The sequence below is a fragment of the Tursiops truncatus genome, chromosome 13 (genome assembly GCF_011762595.2).
Source record: "Tursiops truncatus isolate mTurTru1 chromosome 13, mTurTru1.mat.Y, whole genome shotgun sequence".
Classification (NCBI taxonomy): Eukaryota; Metazoa; Chordata; class Mammalia; order Artiodactyla; family Delphinidae; genus Tursiops; species Tursiops truncatus.
In genome coordinates this window covers 11784774-11802194 of record NC_047046.1, presented here as the reverse complement: position 1 = coordinate 11802194, position 17421 = coordinate 11784774, and the positions used below count along the sequence as shown (strand labels likewise).

Genomic DNA, 17421 nt, shown 5'->3' with positions numbered 1-17421 from the left:
TTAGGTAGCATGTTTCCCCAGCAGTCCTTCACCCACAATCCTCCTTTAGCTGGATTCCTCACCTTTTCCCCGCAGGGCAGTGGCCTGACAGGTGGAAGGAGCAGGTGGCCAGGAGAGGACTGGTTAAAGGATGCAGGAAGCAGCACTTCTGCCTCCCAGCCATCCCTTAGCCTAACACAGATTTGGAAACTCTTCGCGCTAGTCATGCCTTGCTAGTCAACCATGCAACTATTGGTTGTTCCCCGAACCTCCAATAGTTACTACGTTCGAGACATCCGCCATACTTGACTACCACCCATACTATTATTTACTTAGCAGTGCTGTTTACTTTGCTTTTAATTTGTACTCACTGGCTATTCAAACCCACTGGTGTTCACTAAGAGTTGGTCTGGGTGATTCATTCATTAACAAGCTTCCTGATGCACCTGAAGGCCTGTGTCACAGCCACTTCCTAGGTTCACATTTCATCACAGTCTTCATCTTATGGTTTCAAAATTCCTATTTTAAGCTTCCAAAACAGAAGTTGGCAAACTTATTATACATGGGGCCAGACAGTAAATATTTTCAGGCTTGTAGGACAAGAAGGAAAATCAAAGCTATTACGTAGATACCCATATGACAAAAAAGAATATATTCCTGCATGATTCTGGACAAAATTAAAAATACAATAATAATAGTTGCTGGGTACAATTTTTTAGTTATATATGTCTACTAATGAGAAGAATGGAATTCTTTTTTGGGGGGATAGCATTTTGCTTAATTGGGGTTCAAAGGTAATGTTTTCTATCATCAAATAAATTGTAATTGTTCTTCTGTAAAAACCAGTCTGAGCTCATGGTCTGTACAAAAGTATACAGTGGCCAGGCTGAATTTGGCCCATGGGCTGTAGTTTGCCCACCCCAGCTCTATGCCATGGTAGATTTAGTAAGGGAAAAATAGGTCTGACCATCAAACCATGGATGTTTCAACGTCGAGCTAAAGAAAATGAACTGATGTCAAAACCCATCAGTTCAAGGGTGAACCAAGGGTGAACCCTAGTGTAAACTATGGGCCCTGGGTGACAATGGTGTGTCAGTGTAGCTTCATCAGTTGTGCAAATGCACCACCGTGGTGGGGGATGCTGATGGTAGAGGAGGCTGTGTGTGTGTGGGTGGGGGTGGGGTGAGGTGCGGGGGGCAGGGAGTATATGGGAAATCTGTGCCTTCTCCTCAGTTTTGCTGTGAAGCTAAAACTACTTTAAATAAATAAAGTTTATTAACAAGCGTACTGATGGGCACTTTCCTGGTGGTCCAGTGGTTAGGACTCAGCACTTTCACCGCCATGGCCCCGGGTTCGATCCCTGGTCAGGGAGCTAAGATCCCGAAAGCCGCGTGACTCAGCACCGCCCCCCCCCCAAAAAAAAGGGTACCGATGAAAACAATACTTGAATATCTAGGAACCCTGTGATCTCTATCGTCTGCTAAGCACTGTCCTGAGCCGGTGTGGAGAAGGTTCAGTTGGTGAAGGTCTAAGAGATTCGTGGCCGGGCCTGAACAACACTGCTTACATCAAGCCTCATCTTAACCAATGTCTGTCAAACCAAGGGCTTGACATCCAGTTTTCTTTCTTTCCAAATACCCATTAAATCATATTCACAACCATTGAAATATAAAACCTCTGTCCATGTACCATCTAAAACGCTCTCATGGGACGTGACTATGCTTTAGGGTGACACGGGGTCAGGACAGTATTTTTTTGAATCTGACTGCACATTGGAGGCAATTAGGGAGATTTAAAAAAAGAGAAAAAGCAATGCTTGGGTCCAATTTTAGACCAACTACATCAGAATCTCTGGAAGTGGGGCTTGGTTATCTGTATACTGCAAACACCTCCAGGTGATTTTGATGAGCACCCAAGGGTGGGAACCACTGGGTCATGGTAGTGTGTCCCCAGAAGAGAGGAGAATGAGATGAAAAGCATGAATGTAGATTTAAAAGGAGTAGATATTAACCTGTGTTAACTTTCACTTGAACTCTGAGACTCCTGGACACCAACTCAAGTTCATTCTCCAGTAACAGCACTTACAAAGGGAGCTCGCTGAGTGACGTGCGGGGCACTAACATCCTTCAGCACAAATGATGTGAAATTTGTGTGATGGGGTGAAACTTGGGTGACAGGGGCTCTGAAGTAGTGTGATAGGAAGAGGTCACAGGAGGGGTCCAGGCAGTGTGCTTTAATGGGGGCAGGATGTCCCCAAAGAGCCAGAGTGCAGCTGGTTATTCAAGGGATAAACAGACATGGAAGGGAGACCCCCCCACCCCCGGCCTCCAAGAAAGAGCCCACTCTGTAACTCAGTCCAGCTCCGCAAGAGCCTTCGTCGTCCCTGACACCCTGGGCCCCTCGCTCACCTCACATTCGCCAGGGGTCCCGCACTCTCAAAGTTGTCTCTGAGGTCCGGCCCATCGCCCGATGATTTGCGGGAGTCGGAGTAGGAGGAAACACTGTTGAAACGAACCTTGTAGCTCCTGCCAAGATGAAAGAGAGTCTGTGAGCTCTGGCTTGGAGCCCCCTCCTGGGGTCAACACCCGATGGCTCTCCAAATCACCAGTCCTGGTTCTAGGGCCTTCCTTTGGGTCTTGAGTGAGACCATAACACACCTATGGCTTTGTCTAGAATGTATCAACTCACCCTTGCCTGCCAAAAATGACACCTAGACATCGTTTGATGCTACCTGTTGGTGGTTGCCAAGGGGAGGGGGTGGGGGGAGGGATGGAGTGGGAGGCTGGGGGGAGCAGATGTAAGCTTTTATATACGGAATTGATAAACCACAAGGTCCTACTGTATCAGCACAGAGAACTATATTCCATATCCTATGAGAAACCATAATGGAAAAGAATATGAAAAATAATGTATATATATGTATAACTGAATCACTTTGCTGTACAGCAGAAATTAACACAACATTGTAAATCAACTATACTTCGATAAAAAAAAATTAAAACTGAAAAAAAAAGAGAAAAGTTTCGGACCACACTTGAAAGAAAGAACAGTCCATTCCTTAGCCCATCAGACCACGTTTCCTTGCTTCCCAAATTTTAATGAGTACAGGAATCATTCTGACATCTTGTTAAGCAGCACATCCCAATTCAGTAGGTCCAGGGTAGGGCCTCAGATTCTGCATTTCTAACAGGAGATGCTGCTGGTCTCCTCTCCTCACACTGAGTAGCCAAGAACTACACTCGTGTTGTCTACTACAGTAGCCATTGGCTGTGTGTGGCTATTTCAAGTTAAATTCACTCAGATTCAATACAATGAACCATTCTGTTCCCCACGTGCTCTAGCCTCGTGTCAAGTTCTCAACGGCCATGAGTGGCTAGTGGCTGCCGTACAGGATGGTACAGATACAGAACATTTATATGCCTGTAGAAAGGTTTATTGGATGGTGCAGGACTACCCCATTCAACATTCTCTTTCTTTTTAAAAATTTGTTTCCATTTTTAAAAATTGAAGTATAGCTGATGTACGATATTAAGTTACAGGTGTGTGATATAGTGATTCACCATTTTTAAATGTTATATACTCCATTTATAATTATTATAAAATATTGACCATATTCCCTGTGTTGTACAATATAACATTGTAGCTTATTTCATACACAATAGTTTGTACCTCTTAATCCCCTATCCCTGTCTTGCACCTCCCCCTTCCCTCTCCTCACTGGTAACCATCACCACATTCTCTTTCAATAAAGTTTTGGTCTTTAGACATTTCAAGGGTCTCTCACATTTCACATTTCAAGTAAACCGAAAAATGTTCAGCACGGACACAGCCTGAAGAGAGAATGGATTTCTTATGAAGTTGTTTCAAAGGGGAAGAAGGATGTCATTGGGACCTCAGCACCAGAGGCCCAGGAGCCTCGAGATTTAAAAAAAAAACCAACCATGAATGGTTTTCCAGTTTTCCTTTAAAAGTGGTAAGTCTTGTTCTCAGATAAGGCAAAGACCAAACCAAACCAGACCAAACCAAAAATGTCTCCAAGAGCAACAAAACACAATAAACCCCCAAACTAAAAAACTCCATAAAACCCTCAAATCAAAACCCCAAACACGAAAGCTCAACACACAAATCTGAGTGCAAAAGACAAAAAAAGAAATTGCACGTTCTGGCAGCAGGGTTCCTAAGCTGGATGTTCTTCAAAGTTTTCGCTCCAGCATCAGGAAAGTTCTAAATATATGTAAGTGTATTTGCTGCCCTAAAAATAGTGTCACATTGAGTCACTTCTCCAAATAAGTCCTGTAACATATCAGGGGGTGGCTGTGTTGTTAGTGTGGGAAGGATGGTTGACGGTTGTGGGGTAAAAATAACAGCACTTGTGTTTGTATGAGGCTTGAGGTTTTTCCAAATGCTTTCCTCTTTGTTATTATCCTTCGATCCTTGCAACAGCTCCCAGAGGTGGTTGGGGCAGAGGTAGTTTCTCCCCATTTGGCAGATGAGAAAGACGAGGCCCAGAGAGGTCAAGCAGCTTGCCCAAGGTTACTCAGCGTGTTAGTGTCACGGCCTGGGTTAGAACTCAGGTCTCCTTGAGACCTGGGTGTGGCCTTGGTTGCTGCAGCATTGGGCATGCGCACACATACCTACCAACGTGCACACAAGCGCTCACACCACTTATGCACACACGTGAACGCAAGGCATACACGTGCACACATTCGTGTGCACGCACACGCATAGGCCAGTGCGCGCACACACATGTTCTACCTGCGCTGGCTGTCACGGGCTGCAGCCAGACCGTGGACTTCTGTGTCACCTCAGGGGAGGGGAGGCCCTTTACGGGGAAATAAACGCAAGGGTTTCGGGTACCTAGAGGGGAGAATGGATGGTGCCCTATCTCTCCCTGAAGGAGGGGTGAGGGGGACCTACTGGAGGCCACCAGGATAGGGTGGGAAGGAGAGAGGCAGGGAGAGGGAGGACTAAGATGTTGGCCTTGAGCACAGAAGGAAGGCTGACCACCAGGGACTCAGCTGTCCCCTGGATATGGAATGTAGGCAAGTTTGGCAACGTGTGCTTGGCTGAAAGAAAACCAAGAGGGATGCTGTGCAGAACACAGTCTCTAACCACCAGCCAGCCATGGCATCCAATGCCCAACTTAAGACCTGTTCCGTGGTGGAGGAAACACTGAGATGCTCTCACAGAAAGGCAGCTCTGTACGCACATGCCTTATGTTCTCTACTTCGGGGGGATTTAAGGGTTTTTCAAGGGTAATTTTGGTTACGGGTGTTTGTCACCTTATGAAATATCTTTAGAACCGAACACCATGTTAGATGCCGTTTTACCAGGAACATCTTTTGACCTCAGGCATTTTTCACCTTATGAGATATCCTTTTTTTTTTTTTTTTTTTTTTTTTTTTGCCTGCACTGTGTAGCTTGTGGGATCCTATAGTTCCTAACCAGGGATTGAACCCAGGCCCTCAGCAGTGAAAGCGCCAAGTCCTAGCCACTAGACAGCCAGGGAATTCCCGAGCTATCTTTTGAGGTCAGCCTCCACGTTAGTGGATGCAACTCCATCGGATGGAAAAGTTCTAGGGAAACAAACTCACTGATTCTGAATGTACGTTTCCAAAGGGCGGCCATGGTAAGAACTGGTATTTACACAGTGCACAACTTTTCATAGGACGCTGACATCTGTTTTCTAATTTGATTCTTACAGATTAGAAAATTCATGCAGGTGGAATAAACCCAGGGTGATGGAAAAAGAAACTGAGGCACAGGGCTGTGAAGAGACCAAAGACCAAATAATCTGCCCCAGAGGACGATAGACGCCCACCGGCTAAAATCAGTCACAAATGAACTTCGGGTCACAAAACTACCCAGAACTCAGATGTGAGCCCCAGATGCCAAAAGACAATTTTCAGTTACCCTCACGGGGTGTCATGTGACACTGGCGGGTCTTTCACTTACTTCCTTTCCTCGTGCACAGAGTTGGGGTGCCTCATTTCCATCAAGGCACAGCCAAATTTCTGGAGGCCGAAAGAGACAAGCAAAATGTGAGGCAGGCGTGATGAAATCTGGAACGGGGGCGGGGAGAGGCTCTGGGGACCTAACCGGCAAAAGGGGAGCCTGATGCCCGGGGACCAGGGCGTCGGGGGCTCAGGCTGGGCAGCAGTGCTGCATGTGGAAGAGGGCTGTTTATAAAGGGCTACAGGTGTGGACTCCCCTCACCTCCCCCCAGCACACAAATCCCCTTTGTGGCTTTCTACAAAAATACTGTCCCTGCTTCTTTCATCTGGAGCAGGGGACACCAAGCTCTTGTTTGCAGCATCCATTCCAAAGAGGTAGCTCACTCGGGTGACAGCGTTTTCACTAGGGATCGGCTAGTCAGTGGACACCCATAGACCGAAGACTTGGAATTGTCCAATCTTGGCAGAACTTGGACCCAAACTGAGGTCACTGGCTTTGAGGCTTTGGAGGATTTGCTACTGAATAGCAGGTGTAACCGATGCCCCTCTTTTCTGCTGATGGAAACACGTGCCAGAACAGGTAGAAGCTCATCTCACCTCCCCATTCTCAGGGGGGTCTCCATTTCCAAAGGTGCTGGTAACCACCAGGGCCAGAGTTTCATGCTCCAGGTGTACAATGTCATATTCTTCCATGGACATCACCTACGTGGCAGAATGAGGGGTGGGGAGAGGAAGGAAGAAGGTGATGAGAAGAGAGAAGGGGTAGGAGAGAACAAAGTGATGGGGGAAGAGAAGAGAGAGAGGAAGAAGATGAGTCATCTTGAGCCATCTCCTCTGGAAGGAGATCCAAAGGTTCTGGGTGCCACTATTTCCATGGGCTCAAGTGGGTAGAACTAATAGCTTGTTGGCAGTGTGGGACCTTTCTGTGGTCACCTGTGGCCTGAAGGACTACAGAGAGTCTGGGGCAATGGGTTGGCTGTCAGTAAAGACAGATCTTTTTTTTTTTTTTTTTTTTTGCGGTACGCGGGCCTCTCACTGTTGTGGCCTCTCCCGTTGCAGAGCACAGGCTCCGGACGCGCAGGCTCAGCGGCCACGGCTCACGGGCCCGGCAGCTCCGCGGCATGTGGAATCCTCCCGGACTGGGGCACGAACCCACGTCCCCTGCATCGGCAGGCGGACTCTCAACCACTGCACCACCAGGGAAGCCCCCGTAAATACAGATCTTGATTAAGACTCCTGGGCTTCTTACAACCAAAGGATGCTGGAATCTTCTTGATCACATTTAGGCTGGGAACGACCCAGCTGGATTTGACCAATTGTCTGCTCCGCTTCCTTTCTAATCCTCCGTACAGCAGTGTGGAGGACCTGGGCCAAACAGGTCTGAGATCCCCGCCTCAGGGAAAGATTGTTTTGCCCTATATCTTAGCATTACTTGAGCAACATTTCTCAAAGTAGGTTCTAGGGAAGGCTAGTCTCCTGAGATGCTCTTTAAAAGTAAGTGATCCGGGCTTCCCTGGTAGCGCAGTGGTTGGGAGTCCGCCTGCTGATGCAGGGGACGCGGGTTCGTGCCCCGGTCCGGGAGGATCCCGCATGCCGTGGAGCGGCGGGGTCCATGGGCCATGGCTGCTGAGCCTGCGCGTCCGGAGCGTGTGCTCCGCGACGGGAGAGGCCACAGCGGTGAGAGCCCCACGTACCGCAAAAAAAAAAAAAAGAAAAAGTAAGTGATCCATAAGCAAAGATCTTTGGGAAACATTTATATTCTCTTCTCTCCTCTTCTGGGAATGATAACACGTACGTGCAGATTAAAGGCTCTGAGAATTCCTGCAGCAAAGAAACCCACTGAATTGTATTAAAGGCAGAGCTTCCCAAACTGACTCCAGAATTGTCTTTCATAAACTTTCTAGTATTTTGCTCTTGGGATGGGGGTTATAATTCCCGGACTCCTGGAGGGTTCCCAGGGAGAGGAGCATCAGAGTCCGCTGAAATATATGCAAATATGCGTGAGTGAATTGATGGGCATCTTCAGATGTGCTATCACCCATTCTCAAAGGATTCTTCTTTGCTGAATTCCTTCTCTCCCCTTCCCAACTTTACCATGAAGGGTCAGAGAGCTGGCACTGCCCCCTACCCACCTTGGCGTCAAAGGCATGTTTGAAGATCTCACACAGGGTTTTGGCATAAGCCTGCGATTTGCCCGTCTCTGTGGCGTACAGGATGGTAGCTTTGACCCTCTTGGCCATGGCTTGTCCCATCAGCTTGGCTGAGAACTTGACGGCTCTGGAGGGGAGAGGATGGAGAGGAAAATGGGAAATGCAGAAAGGAGGGAGGATGCCACACTGGGACTTTTGGGCAAGAACCATGATCCATGAACTTTCTCTCCTAATCTTTGATGCCTTCAGGGATACTCAAAGTGCAAGTTTAGGTGCCATATTGATCCCTTTCTTAAGTCACTCCAGACCAACTGGTCATGAGCTAACATGGTTAGTTTTATTAGTTTGTTACTTGATTAATTGATCCCGGTCTTGAGAACCTTGGTTTGCCAAGCATTGCCCCAAAAGATGATGAGTCATTCCTTCACTCATTTGTTCATTCATCAAGTGTTTGTTGAGTGCCTAGCTATGTGCCAGGTATTGTTATAGGAATGGAAACACAGAGAAATGGCTGTCATGGGGCTTACGTTCGTGTGTGTGTGCATGTGTGTGTGTGAGCGTGTGCGTGCGTGTGTGTGTGTGTGAGAGAGAGAGAGAGAGAGGGAGAGAGGGGGAGAGGGTGGGGAGAGAGAGAGAGAGGGAGAGAGAACGAATCACTAATAAATCAGCAGGTATTGAGCTAGAAGGGATTTTAGAGGTTCATAAATCCACAAAGGAAGGACCAAGTCTGGTTGAAGCAGCCATGCACATCCAGGGTCTTGCAGAGGCTGAAACTCACCAGGCACTAAATATGTATCTATCAAAAGAAGGAATGGATTTTAAACATACTGCTACCATCAAAGCCCTGGGGAGTTTAAATGTCAAGTCGAGGCTCTTTCTAGTTAAATGGAGAATTCAGAACCAGTGTTTCTTCCTTCCCATCTATGAATGCCTGGGTTCACCTTCCGAGCAAGCATCCCTGTTCTAACTAGGAATCTCTGAGTAGACAAATTGCTAGTTACCCCCACCTGGGGATTATCGGTGGTAAATTCATCATTTTTTAGAATCAGGGAAACCACCCACACTGCGGAGCTAAAGGGGGAGAAACAGAAGAGAATAAAAGGTGCCTGGAGGGTTCCCTTTGAATGATCGGATTGTAAAAAAGCATCTATAATTAACTCCCATTGTTTCTACCCCGAACTTAACAGCGCAATTAATTCTTTAGATTTTTCCCTCCCTCAGAAACAGTTTGAACTGAACTGAAGCCAAAGGCTGCTGTTCCTGAGAATTTGTGATGCTCTTGTTAGGGAAAGAATGGCTGCTGATGCATTCTCGCCTGGCCGCAGATAAAGTTAGGTGGAAGAAGAAAGGGGAGGGAGGGGAGAAGGGAGAGATCCTGTGGACCATATTAGTGGAGCCAGGATCCAGGTTTCAGTCCCTGCAAGATCTACCAGTCACCTGTTGAGAGCTGGACCCAAGGGGCTGAGGAAAGTGACTAAGCAGCTCGGTGCATACTAGCCCCTCTGCCAAAAAGTGAGCTCGAAATAGAGGGTCTCTGCTGAGTGGATCAGGGAGTTCTCTATCTGTAGACAGAAAGCTGGCATCCCCATTAAACCATCTGTGAACCCCACCCCACTTGTCAGCCGGTCCCCTGGCTGACCACGAGTTCTTCAGGACAATTACTCTTCAAAAGCCTTGGTCCCTAACCCGCTTCCCTCCCTCCTTTTCTCAGTGAAGTCTTATTCGTTTCATTCTTCAGCTCAATTGTCATCTTCTGCTGGAAGCCCCTTTTGACCTCCCAAACTGGCTGACGTCTATTTTATGGCCCCATGAATGTTCCTTGGTGGTAGCTGTGAGCTTCATGAGGGCGGGACCACATTATCTGGCTCATCATGGCCTCTCTGGAGCCCAGCACAGTGCCGGGCACCGAGTAGGCACTTAGTATCCATTTGTTGGCTGAATGAGTGAATGAGCGAGTGAAATGAGACCCAGCCCTGGGCGAGAGGCCTCTCTAGGCAGTGGTGGGCTGGAGCCAGCTTGTCCTAGCTCCTCCCGACTCTGGCTTCAGTGACTTCCTGTTGAGAGCTTGAAATTGGCCACAGTGGGAGTATTTACACCACGGAAATGGGCAAAGGTTACAAATCTATTATCATTATTATGGCCAACTTTACTAATTGGAGAGCTGGTTTATCAACACAACTCTGTCTCCAGGACAAGAATTTAGGAAAGTGGGGGGAGGAAAGTGAGGTTGGGAAAGAGAAGAGTCATGGTGATGTTTGCATCCCAGACTCGGAGGCAAAGGAGGCACGAGGGGGTTGGAGAAAATGGAGAAATCATGTCACACAAGAGGGCAGGGGTGCAAGCATGTTTCCAGCCTTCTTTTCTGGGGCTCTCTGAATGCGGGGGCACATCCATCCCCCATCCCCACCTACTTTAGGAGACTTACTCTGCCAGCTTCTTGAAGCCAATGGCTCGCCGCTTTGTGGGGGTCCCGTTGGTACCTTTCCAGATGTGGGTGTTCCAAGGGTCAGGCTGGGAAGAGAGGACTATGGTCACTGCAGTGAGGGACCCTGGCTCCTCTTGGGAGTTGCTCAGGGCTCCCTGGGGGCTTGTGGCTGTCCAGCTACGTCCAACCCTTAGCCCTTGAAGGGAACGATTCTGTCAGTGGTGACCCCAGGGGTCCTGGCACAGAGTGGCTGGTCCAGCCTCCCTGCACTGTCCGGCTAGACCTTCCCGCTCATCCCTCAGAATCCCTCTCAAACACTCTCCTCGTGACCCCGGACTACTCATTTCATCTCCATTCGTCTTTCAGCTTGAGCTGTGCTGGTCAACATGGGGGCCACACTTGAGCATCCGAAATGCAAGTCTGAGTTGAGACGTGCTCTGATCATAACACACACACCGGGTATTGAAGACTTAGCACGAAAGAGGTGGGGAGGGGCAGGACCTGGTATTCGAAGGAGGGGGTGAGTCGGTAGTTGAGCATCTCTTGGTGGAAGACGGGGGTGATGCTGCCAGACATGGGGGGCACAATCCACACCCAGTCAGCGGGGCAGCCTCCCCGGCAGTGGTATTCATTCTCCATGTGCTTAATGAAGGACTCGGTGGCAGAATGGTGGTCAACGATGGTCACTTTGTCACTCTGTGGGAGGAGAGGGGACAAGGAGTCAGGAGGAAAGAGCAGCTGGGGTATTTTGGGACTCCCCTGCCCATAGAGCAGTGTTTCCCAAAGGCTGGTCCTGGAGATGATTCTAGGCAAGTGATTCTCTGCATTGTTCTTTCAATCCTGATTAGACCCGGGAGAAACACCTCTCTTGCCAATCTTCCTCTGTCCTTCCTCCTTCTCTCTTTTTTTTTTTTTTTTAATGAGAGAGGACGCTCAGGCAACTAGAATCCAACAACTTTGTGTTGTTTCCCTGTGTGTATTTGTTTATATATTTATTTAAATTTACAATTCTCTTCTATTTATGGCAAATGGTACTGGCTCTCCATTTATGATGGTGACACAAAATCCTCTTAAAATAAACAATTTTAAGTAATAAGGATGAGTTTATTAAAATGAAAACAAGTCAATCACAGCAGAGCTGGGTGGACTGAATGTCCACGTAACCCAGCTGCAGGGCCCGTTGTAGTCGGCTGGCTTGGATTCTCACCTTCCCCAGGCAGTGTCTTCCCTTTCTGCCCACAACTCTGTCCCTTTCCTGCACTTTTCTTTTCCAATCATTCATCTCACTCACACCTCTGCTGCCTCTGGCTCGCCAATCTTCGTACCAGTCCACCAAAGCCCTCCTTCATTTTCAACAATTCCTAAAACTTCACGCCTCCAAGGTAGAGAGGGAAGGGAGGGGGCCTCCTTCTCCCTCATCCCATCTCAACTGGTCTCTTCCCTGGGATATACATTCCCCAGTATACCCAGTCTCCCTATTCCTGACATGGGGACCTATGGTTTATATTCATGTCTATACATGATTTGATATGTTCATTCTACTGCCTGTGGAGGCCTCCCATGTATGTCTATGAGGGTCTAGCTTCCCAAACCATCACCCTCAGAGGACAGAGCTGGTCTCTGCTACAGAGAGTGACCTCTATTCTGTGGGCCTCCTGGTTTGCCCAGGAGAATCCCAGATTATGTCTTTGTACTGTTACAATGATTAGTGGTGCCCCCCATTTGCTCTCAAAAGTGTCATGGTTTAGCCGATAATTTTTAAAGCTATCACACTGTATGTAATAGCATTTATCACGGAGCCACATGCATTGGGGCACCTATGCTTCTGATGCTGATGATGAGTATCTGTTTCTGTTGGGTGAAAGGCTGAATATGCCTAGGAAGTGGCAAGACACAGATGACGCTTGCCATTTCTTTTTTTTTTTTTTTTTTGGCCACGCCACGCGTCCTGCAGGATTTTAGTTTCCCTACCAGGGATGGAACCCATGCCCCCTGCGGTGGAAGTGTGGGGTCTTAACCACTGGACCACCAGGGAAGTCCCAGATGTTTGTCATTTCAATTCTAAAAAATCATAAGCAGGGCCTCTCTGGTGGCGCAGTGGTTGAGAGTCCGCCTGCCGATGCAGGGGACATGGGTTTGTGCCCCGGTCTGGGAGGATCCCGCGTGCCGCGGAGCGGCTGGGCCCGTGAGCCATGGCCGCTGAGCCTGCACATCCGGAGCCTGTGCTCCGCAACGGGAGAGGCCACAACAGTGAGAGGCCCGCGTACCGCAAAAAAAAAATAAAAAATAAAAAAAGAAATCATAAGCAACAAGTCACAAAACCCCTATCTTTTTGCCTCTTTCTCAAATGGTCCCCACCCAAGATGCATCATGGGGAGAAAGGCATGCATGATGGGAAGTACACCTCACTGGTAGGCAGATCCCTGCAAGGATGGTTCCTGGAAGCTGAGCTCTTGACCTTCTGCCCCGAGACTCTGAAACGTTTTAGTTCCCCTTTGAGGCTTGGCAGCCAGGAGGTGTGCCCTGGCGCTACCTGGAAGCTGTACAGCACTGCGATGTTGATCTCCACCAGCGCCTGGTCCTTCCACAGGGAGGATGTCTTCCTCATGTCCAAGTTCATCTTCTTGGCCACTTCCTGAAAGGGGAAGGAAACACAGACTCATAGGCTGGGGCACCTCTGGATTTCAGACTAAACAGGGACAGGGCTAGTGTCACCAATGAAATTCTTAATTAATTCATCAACTCATATGCAGACTAATTCACTTACTCAAATTTTTTTTTTTTATTGAGGACCCACTGGTAACATCAAGAGACTAGAGGGACTTGGCTGGCCCTTTTATTATTGAGCTTACCTTCTAGTGGGGGAGAGAAATAGTTAATATTGTGATGAGTGCTAATTCCTAGGAAGAAAATAAGGTGAGGAAATGGGATAAAGAGGGATATGGGGGCAGGATGAATTGAACCAGGATAGTCAGGGAAGGACCACTGCAGAGGTGGCATACAGGTGAGTCCCAAATGATGAGAAGGAGCAAGACATTTGTAAATCTTGGGAGGGAATGTTCTATGCAGAGAGAACAGCATATGCAAAGACCCTGGGGTGGGATCAGGCTTGCGCTGAGGTACAGAAAGAAGGTCAGTGTATTTGGAGGGTAGGGAGCCAGGGGGAGTTGGTGAGAGAGAGATGCAGGACTGGTTACGCTAGATGTGCTAAGGAGTGAGGATTTTATTCCAAATATGATGAGGAGGGTCTTTGGGGGACTTTAAGGAGAGATGTGGGTCTGGGAGTGACATGAGCTGCTTTCTAGTAGGAAAAGCTCTCCACCCATCCTGTTCCACCTCCAGAGTGGTTACTGCCTGGAATCTAGATCATGGGTATTTTGAGTTCATGGGGATGCCTGCCTACTCCACTTGACAGATGAGGAAACTGAGGCTCAGAGAGCTGCAGAGACTTGCTCACAGGCCACAGAGCCAGTTGGCCTCGGGGCTGGAGCCCAGGGAGATGCCTAACGCCCAAGACCTGGGAGCGGCTCCCCAGCCAGAAGATTCCTTTGGCAAAACTACTTGGAGAAAAAACTCCTGACATTTAGGTTACAGCTCCAGATAAGCTGATGTCAGGAGTAGGGAAGACCCAATAGCACATCCATTAATTAGAGCCTGGCTTCTCACTTCCTCTGTCAATTCTAGTCACTTGTGGGAACCTAGGTCTCATTATGGGGTTAGAATGTGACAATTTCTCAAGTTTGGGTAAATCGCTTCCCAGCCCCAGATGTCAACATTTGTACATAATGGCAGTTAGAACTGGAAGGCTGGGGTGGGAGCGTGTCTCATTTAAGTTACCCAGTGACTACTCTTTGCAACTGAAATGTAAGCAGGGATCACGAAAGCAGACATTAATTTACTCTTTTGAGGCTGAGGTGTTAGGGTCTGTTTGGGGTCTTTTAGCGATGATACAAACACAGAGAGTAAGAAATTCACTGCTTTACACAAATACATATAAAACTTGAGTTATTTTATAAAAGAAGAGAGTGTGTACAGCCAGTCATGCTGCTATTGTTACTTCTACAGCATTATTTTGGTTAAAAGAATAGAAATTAGTTGCAAGAAAGTGCAAAAATATATATATATGACTTTAAAAATTCCCAAATATTACTTGAGCCACATTTCTGGAAATTGCCTGGAAATGTTTTTTCCTTTCCTGCCAGGAGTTTGTATAAATCAGTGGCTTCCCAGTAGAATCTTCTGGGGAGCTTTGAAAATTACTGGTGCCTGGGCTCCACCCTGGAGCACTTTCATCCAAATTCTGGGGAGTGGGACCCCAGCATAATAAAACTCCCTAGGTAATTCCAGTGTGTGGCGAGGCTGAGGACCCCTGGTTCTGTTTTCCAGGCCAGCACCCATGGAATTTTTAAAAATTGAGATAAAATTGACATATAACATTATGTGTATTTCAGGTGTGAGAGATATTGGTTTGATACATTTATATATTGCAATATGATTACCGCTGTCGGGTTAGTTAACACCTTCATCCAATCGCATAATTATCATTTCTTTTTTTGTGGTGAGAACAATTAAGATCTAGTCTCTTAGCAACTCTGAAATTTATAACAGTATCACTGTTGAGCATAATCACTATACTGTGCATTAAATCTCCAGGAATTATTTATCTGCTAGTTGCAGGTTTGTACACTTCCACAACATCTCCCCCAGTTCTCCTGCCCCGCCTCCCCAGCCCCTGGTAATCACCACTCTACTCTCTGTTTTGGGGAGTTTGGCTTTTTTTAGATTCCACATATACGTGAGATCACGTAGTATTTGTCTTTCTCTGTCTGATTTATCTCACTTAGCATAATGCCCTTAAGGTCCACCCAGGTGAACACCCATGGATTTTAACAGTATAAACCTAATGCTTGTTTCCGAGTTCGAATTTTGCCCTGTGCTTTATTTATTGTGTGACGTAGGCTCAGCATTTAACTTCTGTTTCTCAGTGTCCTCTTTTGAAACAAGGCCAATCACAGCAGACTGTGGTTCCAGACAACATTTGCTGACAAAACCACAGCAATCCTGACGCTTTCACCAAAGTGGAGCTCCAGGGAGCAGTCCGCCTCAGCACTCTTTTGTAGATCAGGATGACTCAGCCCTGGAGAGAATCAGAACCTCCACCCAGAAATGTACATGGTGGGGAATCACTGTCAAGCCTTGTTTTTTAAGAAAAGAGACCAAAAATGTCCCATGTTCATGGGTCGTTCTCAAAACCTTCTAACAAGGCTTGACACTGACAGGCAGTGCAGTGGAATGTGTATGAACTCGGATCATAAAGCCAGACTGCCGGCGGGGTGGGGGGGGGGGGAAGAAAAAAAACCCAGACTGGGTTCACATCCCAGCTCTGCCACTCCCTAGCTGTATGATCTTGAGCTCGTCCTCATTTTAACCCTCCCAAAGGCCTCAGTTTCCTCATCTGTGAAAGGGGAATTATCACACCTGGATGTTGTGGTAAGGATTAAATGAGCACCTAATACACGCAAAGTGCTTGGAGTGCTGCCGAGCACATAGTACACGTACTCTTCTCTTTTTTTGTTTTTTTTGTAGTACACATACTCTTAATGCCACGGAAGGCTTCAGAAAGGCCAGGGGGCATCCCCAGAATTGCAGATTCTGTTTTAACCTCTTCTAGTTTCCAAGCCCCAAAGCTCAGTTGTGGGACAGGACAGCTGAGCCCATCCCCTTTGCCTTCTGCTTCTGCATCATGACGACCAAGAAGGGACTTCACCTCCAGGATGTTGTATCGGGAGCTGTCACAGTAGTCGCGGACGCCAATCTCTGTGCCCATGTACCAGCCGCTGAAGGGACAGGCGCTGAACTCGAGGCCGCCGATCTCCAGGAGCATGTTTGACACAGCGGGGAGGCCGTACCACTTCAGCCCAAGGTCCTTGAACCACTCCAACCTGCAGAGAGCAACACAGCCCAGCTCACCATGGGGCAGGAGCCTCATGGGAAGACACACAGGCGGGATATCCTTAGTCTGGGGATGCTGAAATGCCAGTGAGTGACTGGGACTTACTATACCAGAATCTAATTCCTGGGCTCATGTGAGACCTGTAGGATCACAGCTTCCACAGCTGGGGCCTGAGAATATGCACTTTAACATGTTTCCCAGGTGATTTGGATGGACATCCAGGCCTGGAAACCATTGCCTTGGGCTGCTGTTTATCTCCTAAACCCACCCTGAAGGTGAATCCAGGAGAAAGTGAGCATTGCTGAGTTCCTTCTGACCTCAGGACCTTTGCACGGCAGTTCCTTCCTTCTCTTTTCCTTCTGTGCCTGTTCAGCTCTTACCTACCTTTCCATTCTCAGCTAAAATGCTATTGACTCTGGGAAGCCTTCCCTTATGCCTGATCTGGGTTGGGTCAGGAAGCTTTATGCCTCTAGGTACCATAAAATTTATTTTGCAGCACTTTATTGGAATTAAGTGGTTATTTGGGTAACTGATCTCCTCCTTGAGACTGAAAGCACCATGGAGGCAGGGACCAAGTCACCTACAAAACCCAGCACAATGCCTGGCCCAGACTGGGAATAATGAATAGTATCGAATGAGTGAATGAATGAATGAAGGCCAAGTTTCACCAGGGAGACTGGGTAAGTTTCCAGATATTGGGCAGTGTCAGGAGCCTCAGGACACTTGCTCCCTTTCTAGGGCCTGGACTAGGGTGAGGCAAGTAAGGCACTAGCCTTGGGTGCAAAATTTAAGGAGGCACCAACAAACCCAGGGATCAATATCAATATTATTAATTTATTTACACAATATTCCAAATTAATTCAATGTTTTTTTAAAAAAATCAAAATTAATGCAAAAAAAATCCATGACAAACAAAGTATCAAAACTTTAAATAGGGCTTCCCTGGTGGCGCAGTGGTTG

At 47.6% G+C, this 17421-nt stretch overlaps 1 protein-coding gene across 1 annotated transcript in view; it reads right to left on the bottom strand.

Annotated features, from left to right (window-relative positions):
• NOS1 (nitric oxide synthase 1) overlaps positions 1–17421 on the bottom strand; it is a 171793-nt gene that overhangs the window by 30485 nt on the left and 123887 nt on the right. Inside the window, 8 exon segments of the mRNA XM_073790105.1 lie at positions 2388–2504; positions 5935–5993; positions 6531–6635; positions 8066–8210; positions 10509–10594; positions 11010–11204; positions 13042–13143; positions 16276–16450. Of these exon segments, the coding sequence (XP_073646206.1) occupies positions 2388–2504; positions 5935–5993; positions 6531–6635; positions 8066–8210; positions 10509–10594; positions 11010–11204; positions 13042–13143; positions 16276–16450 (984 nt within the window).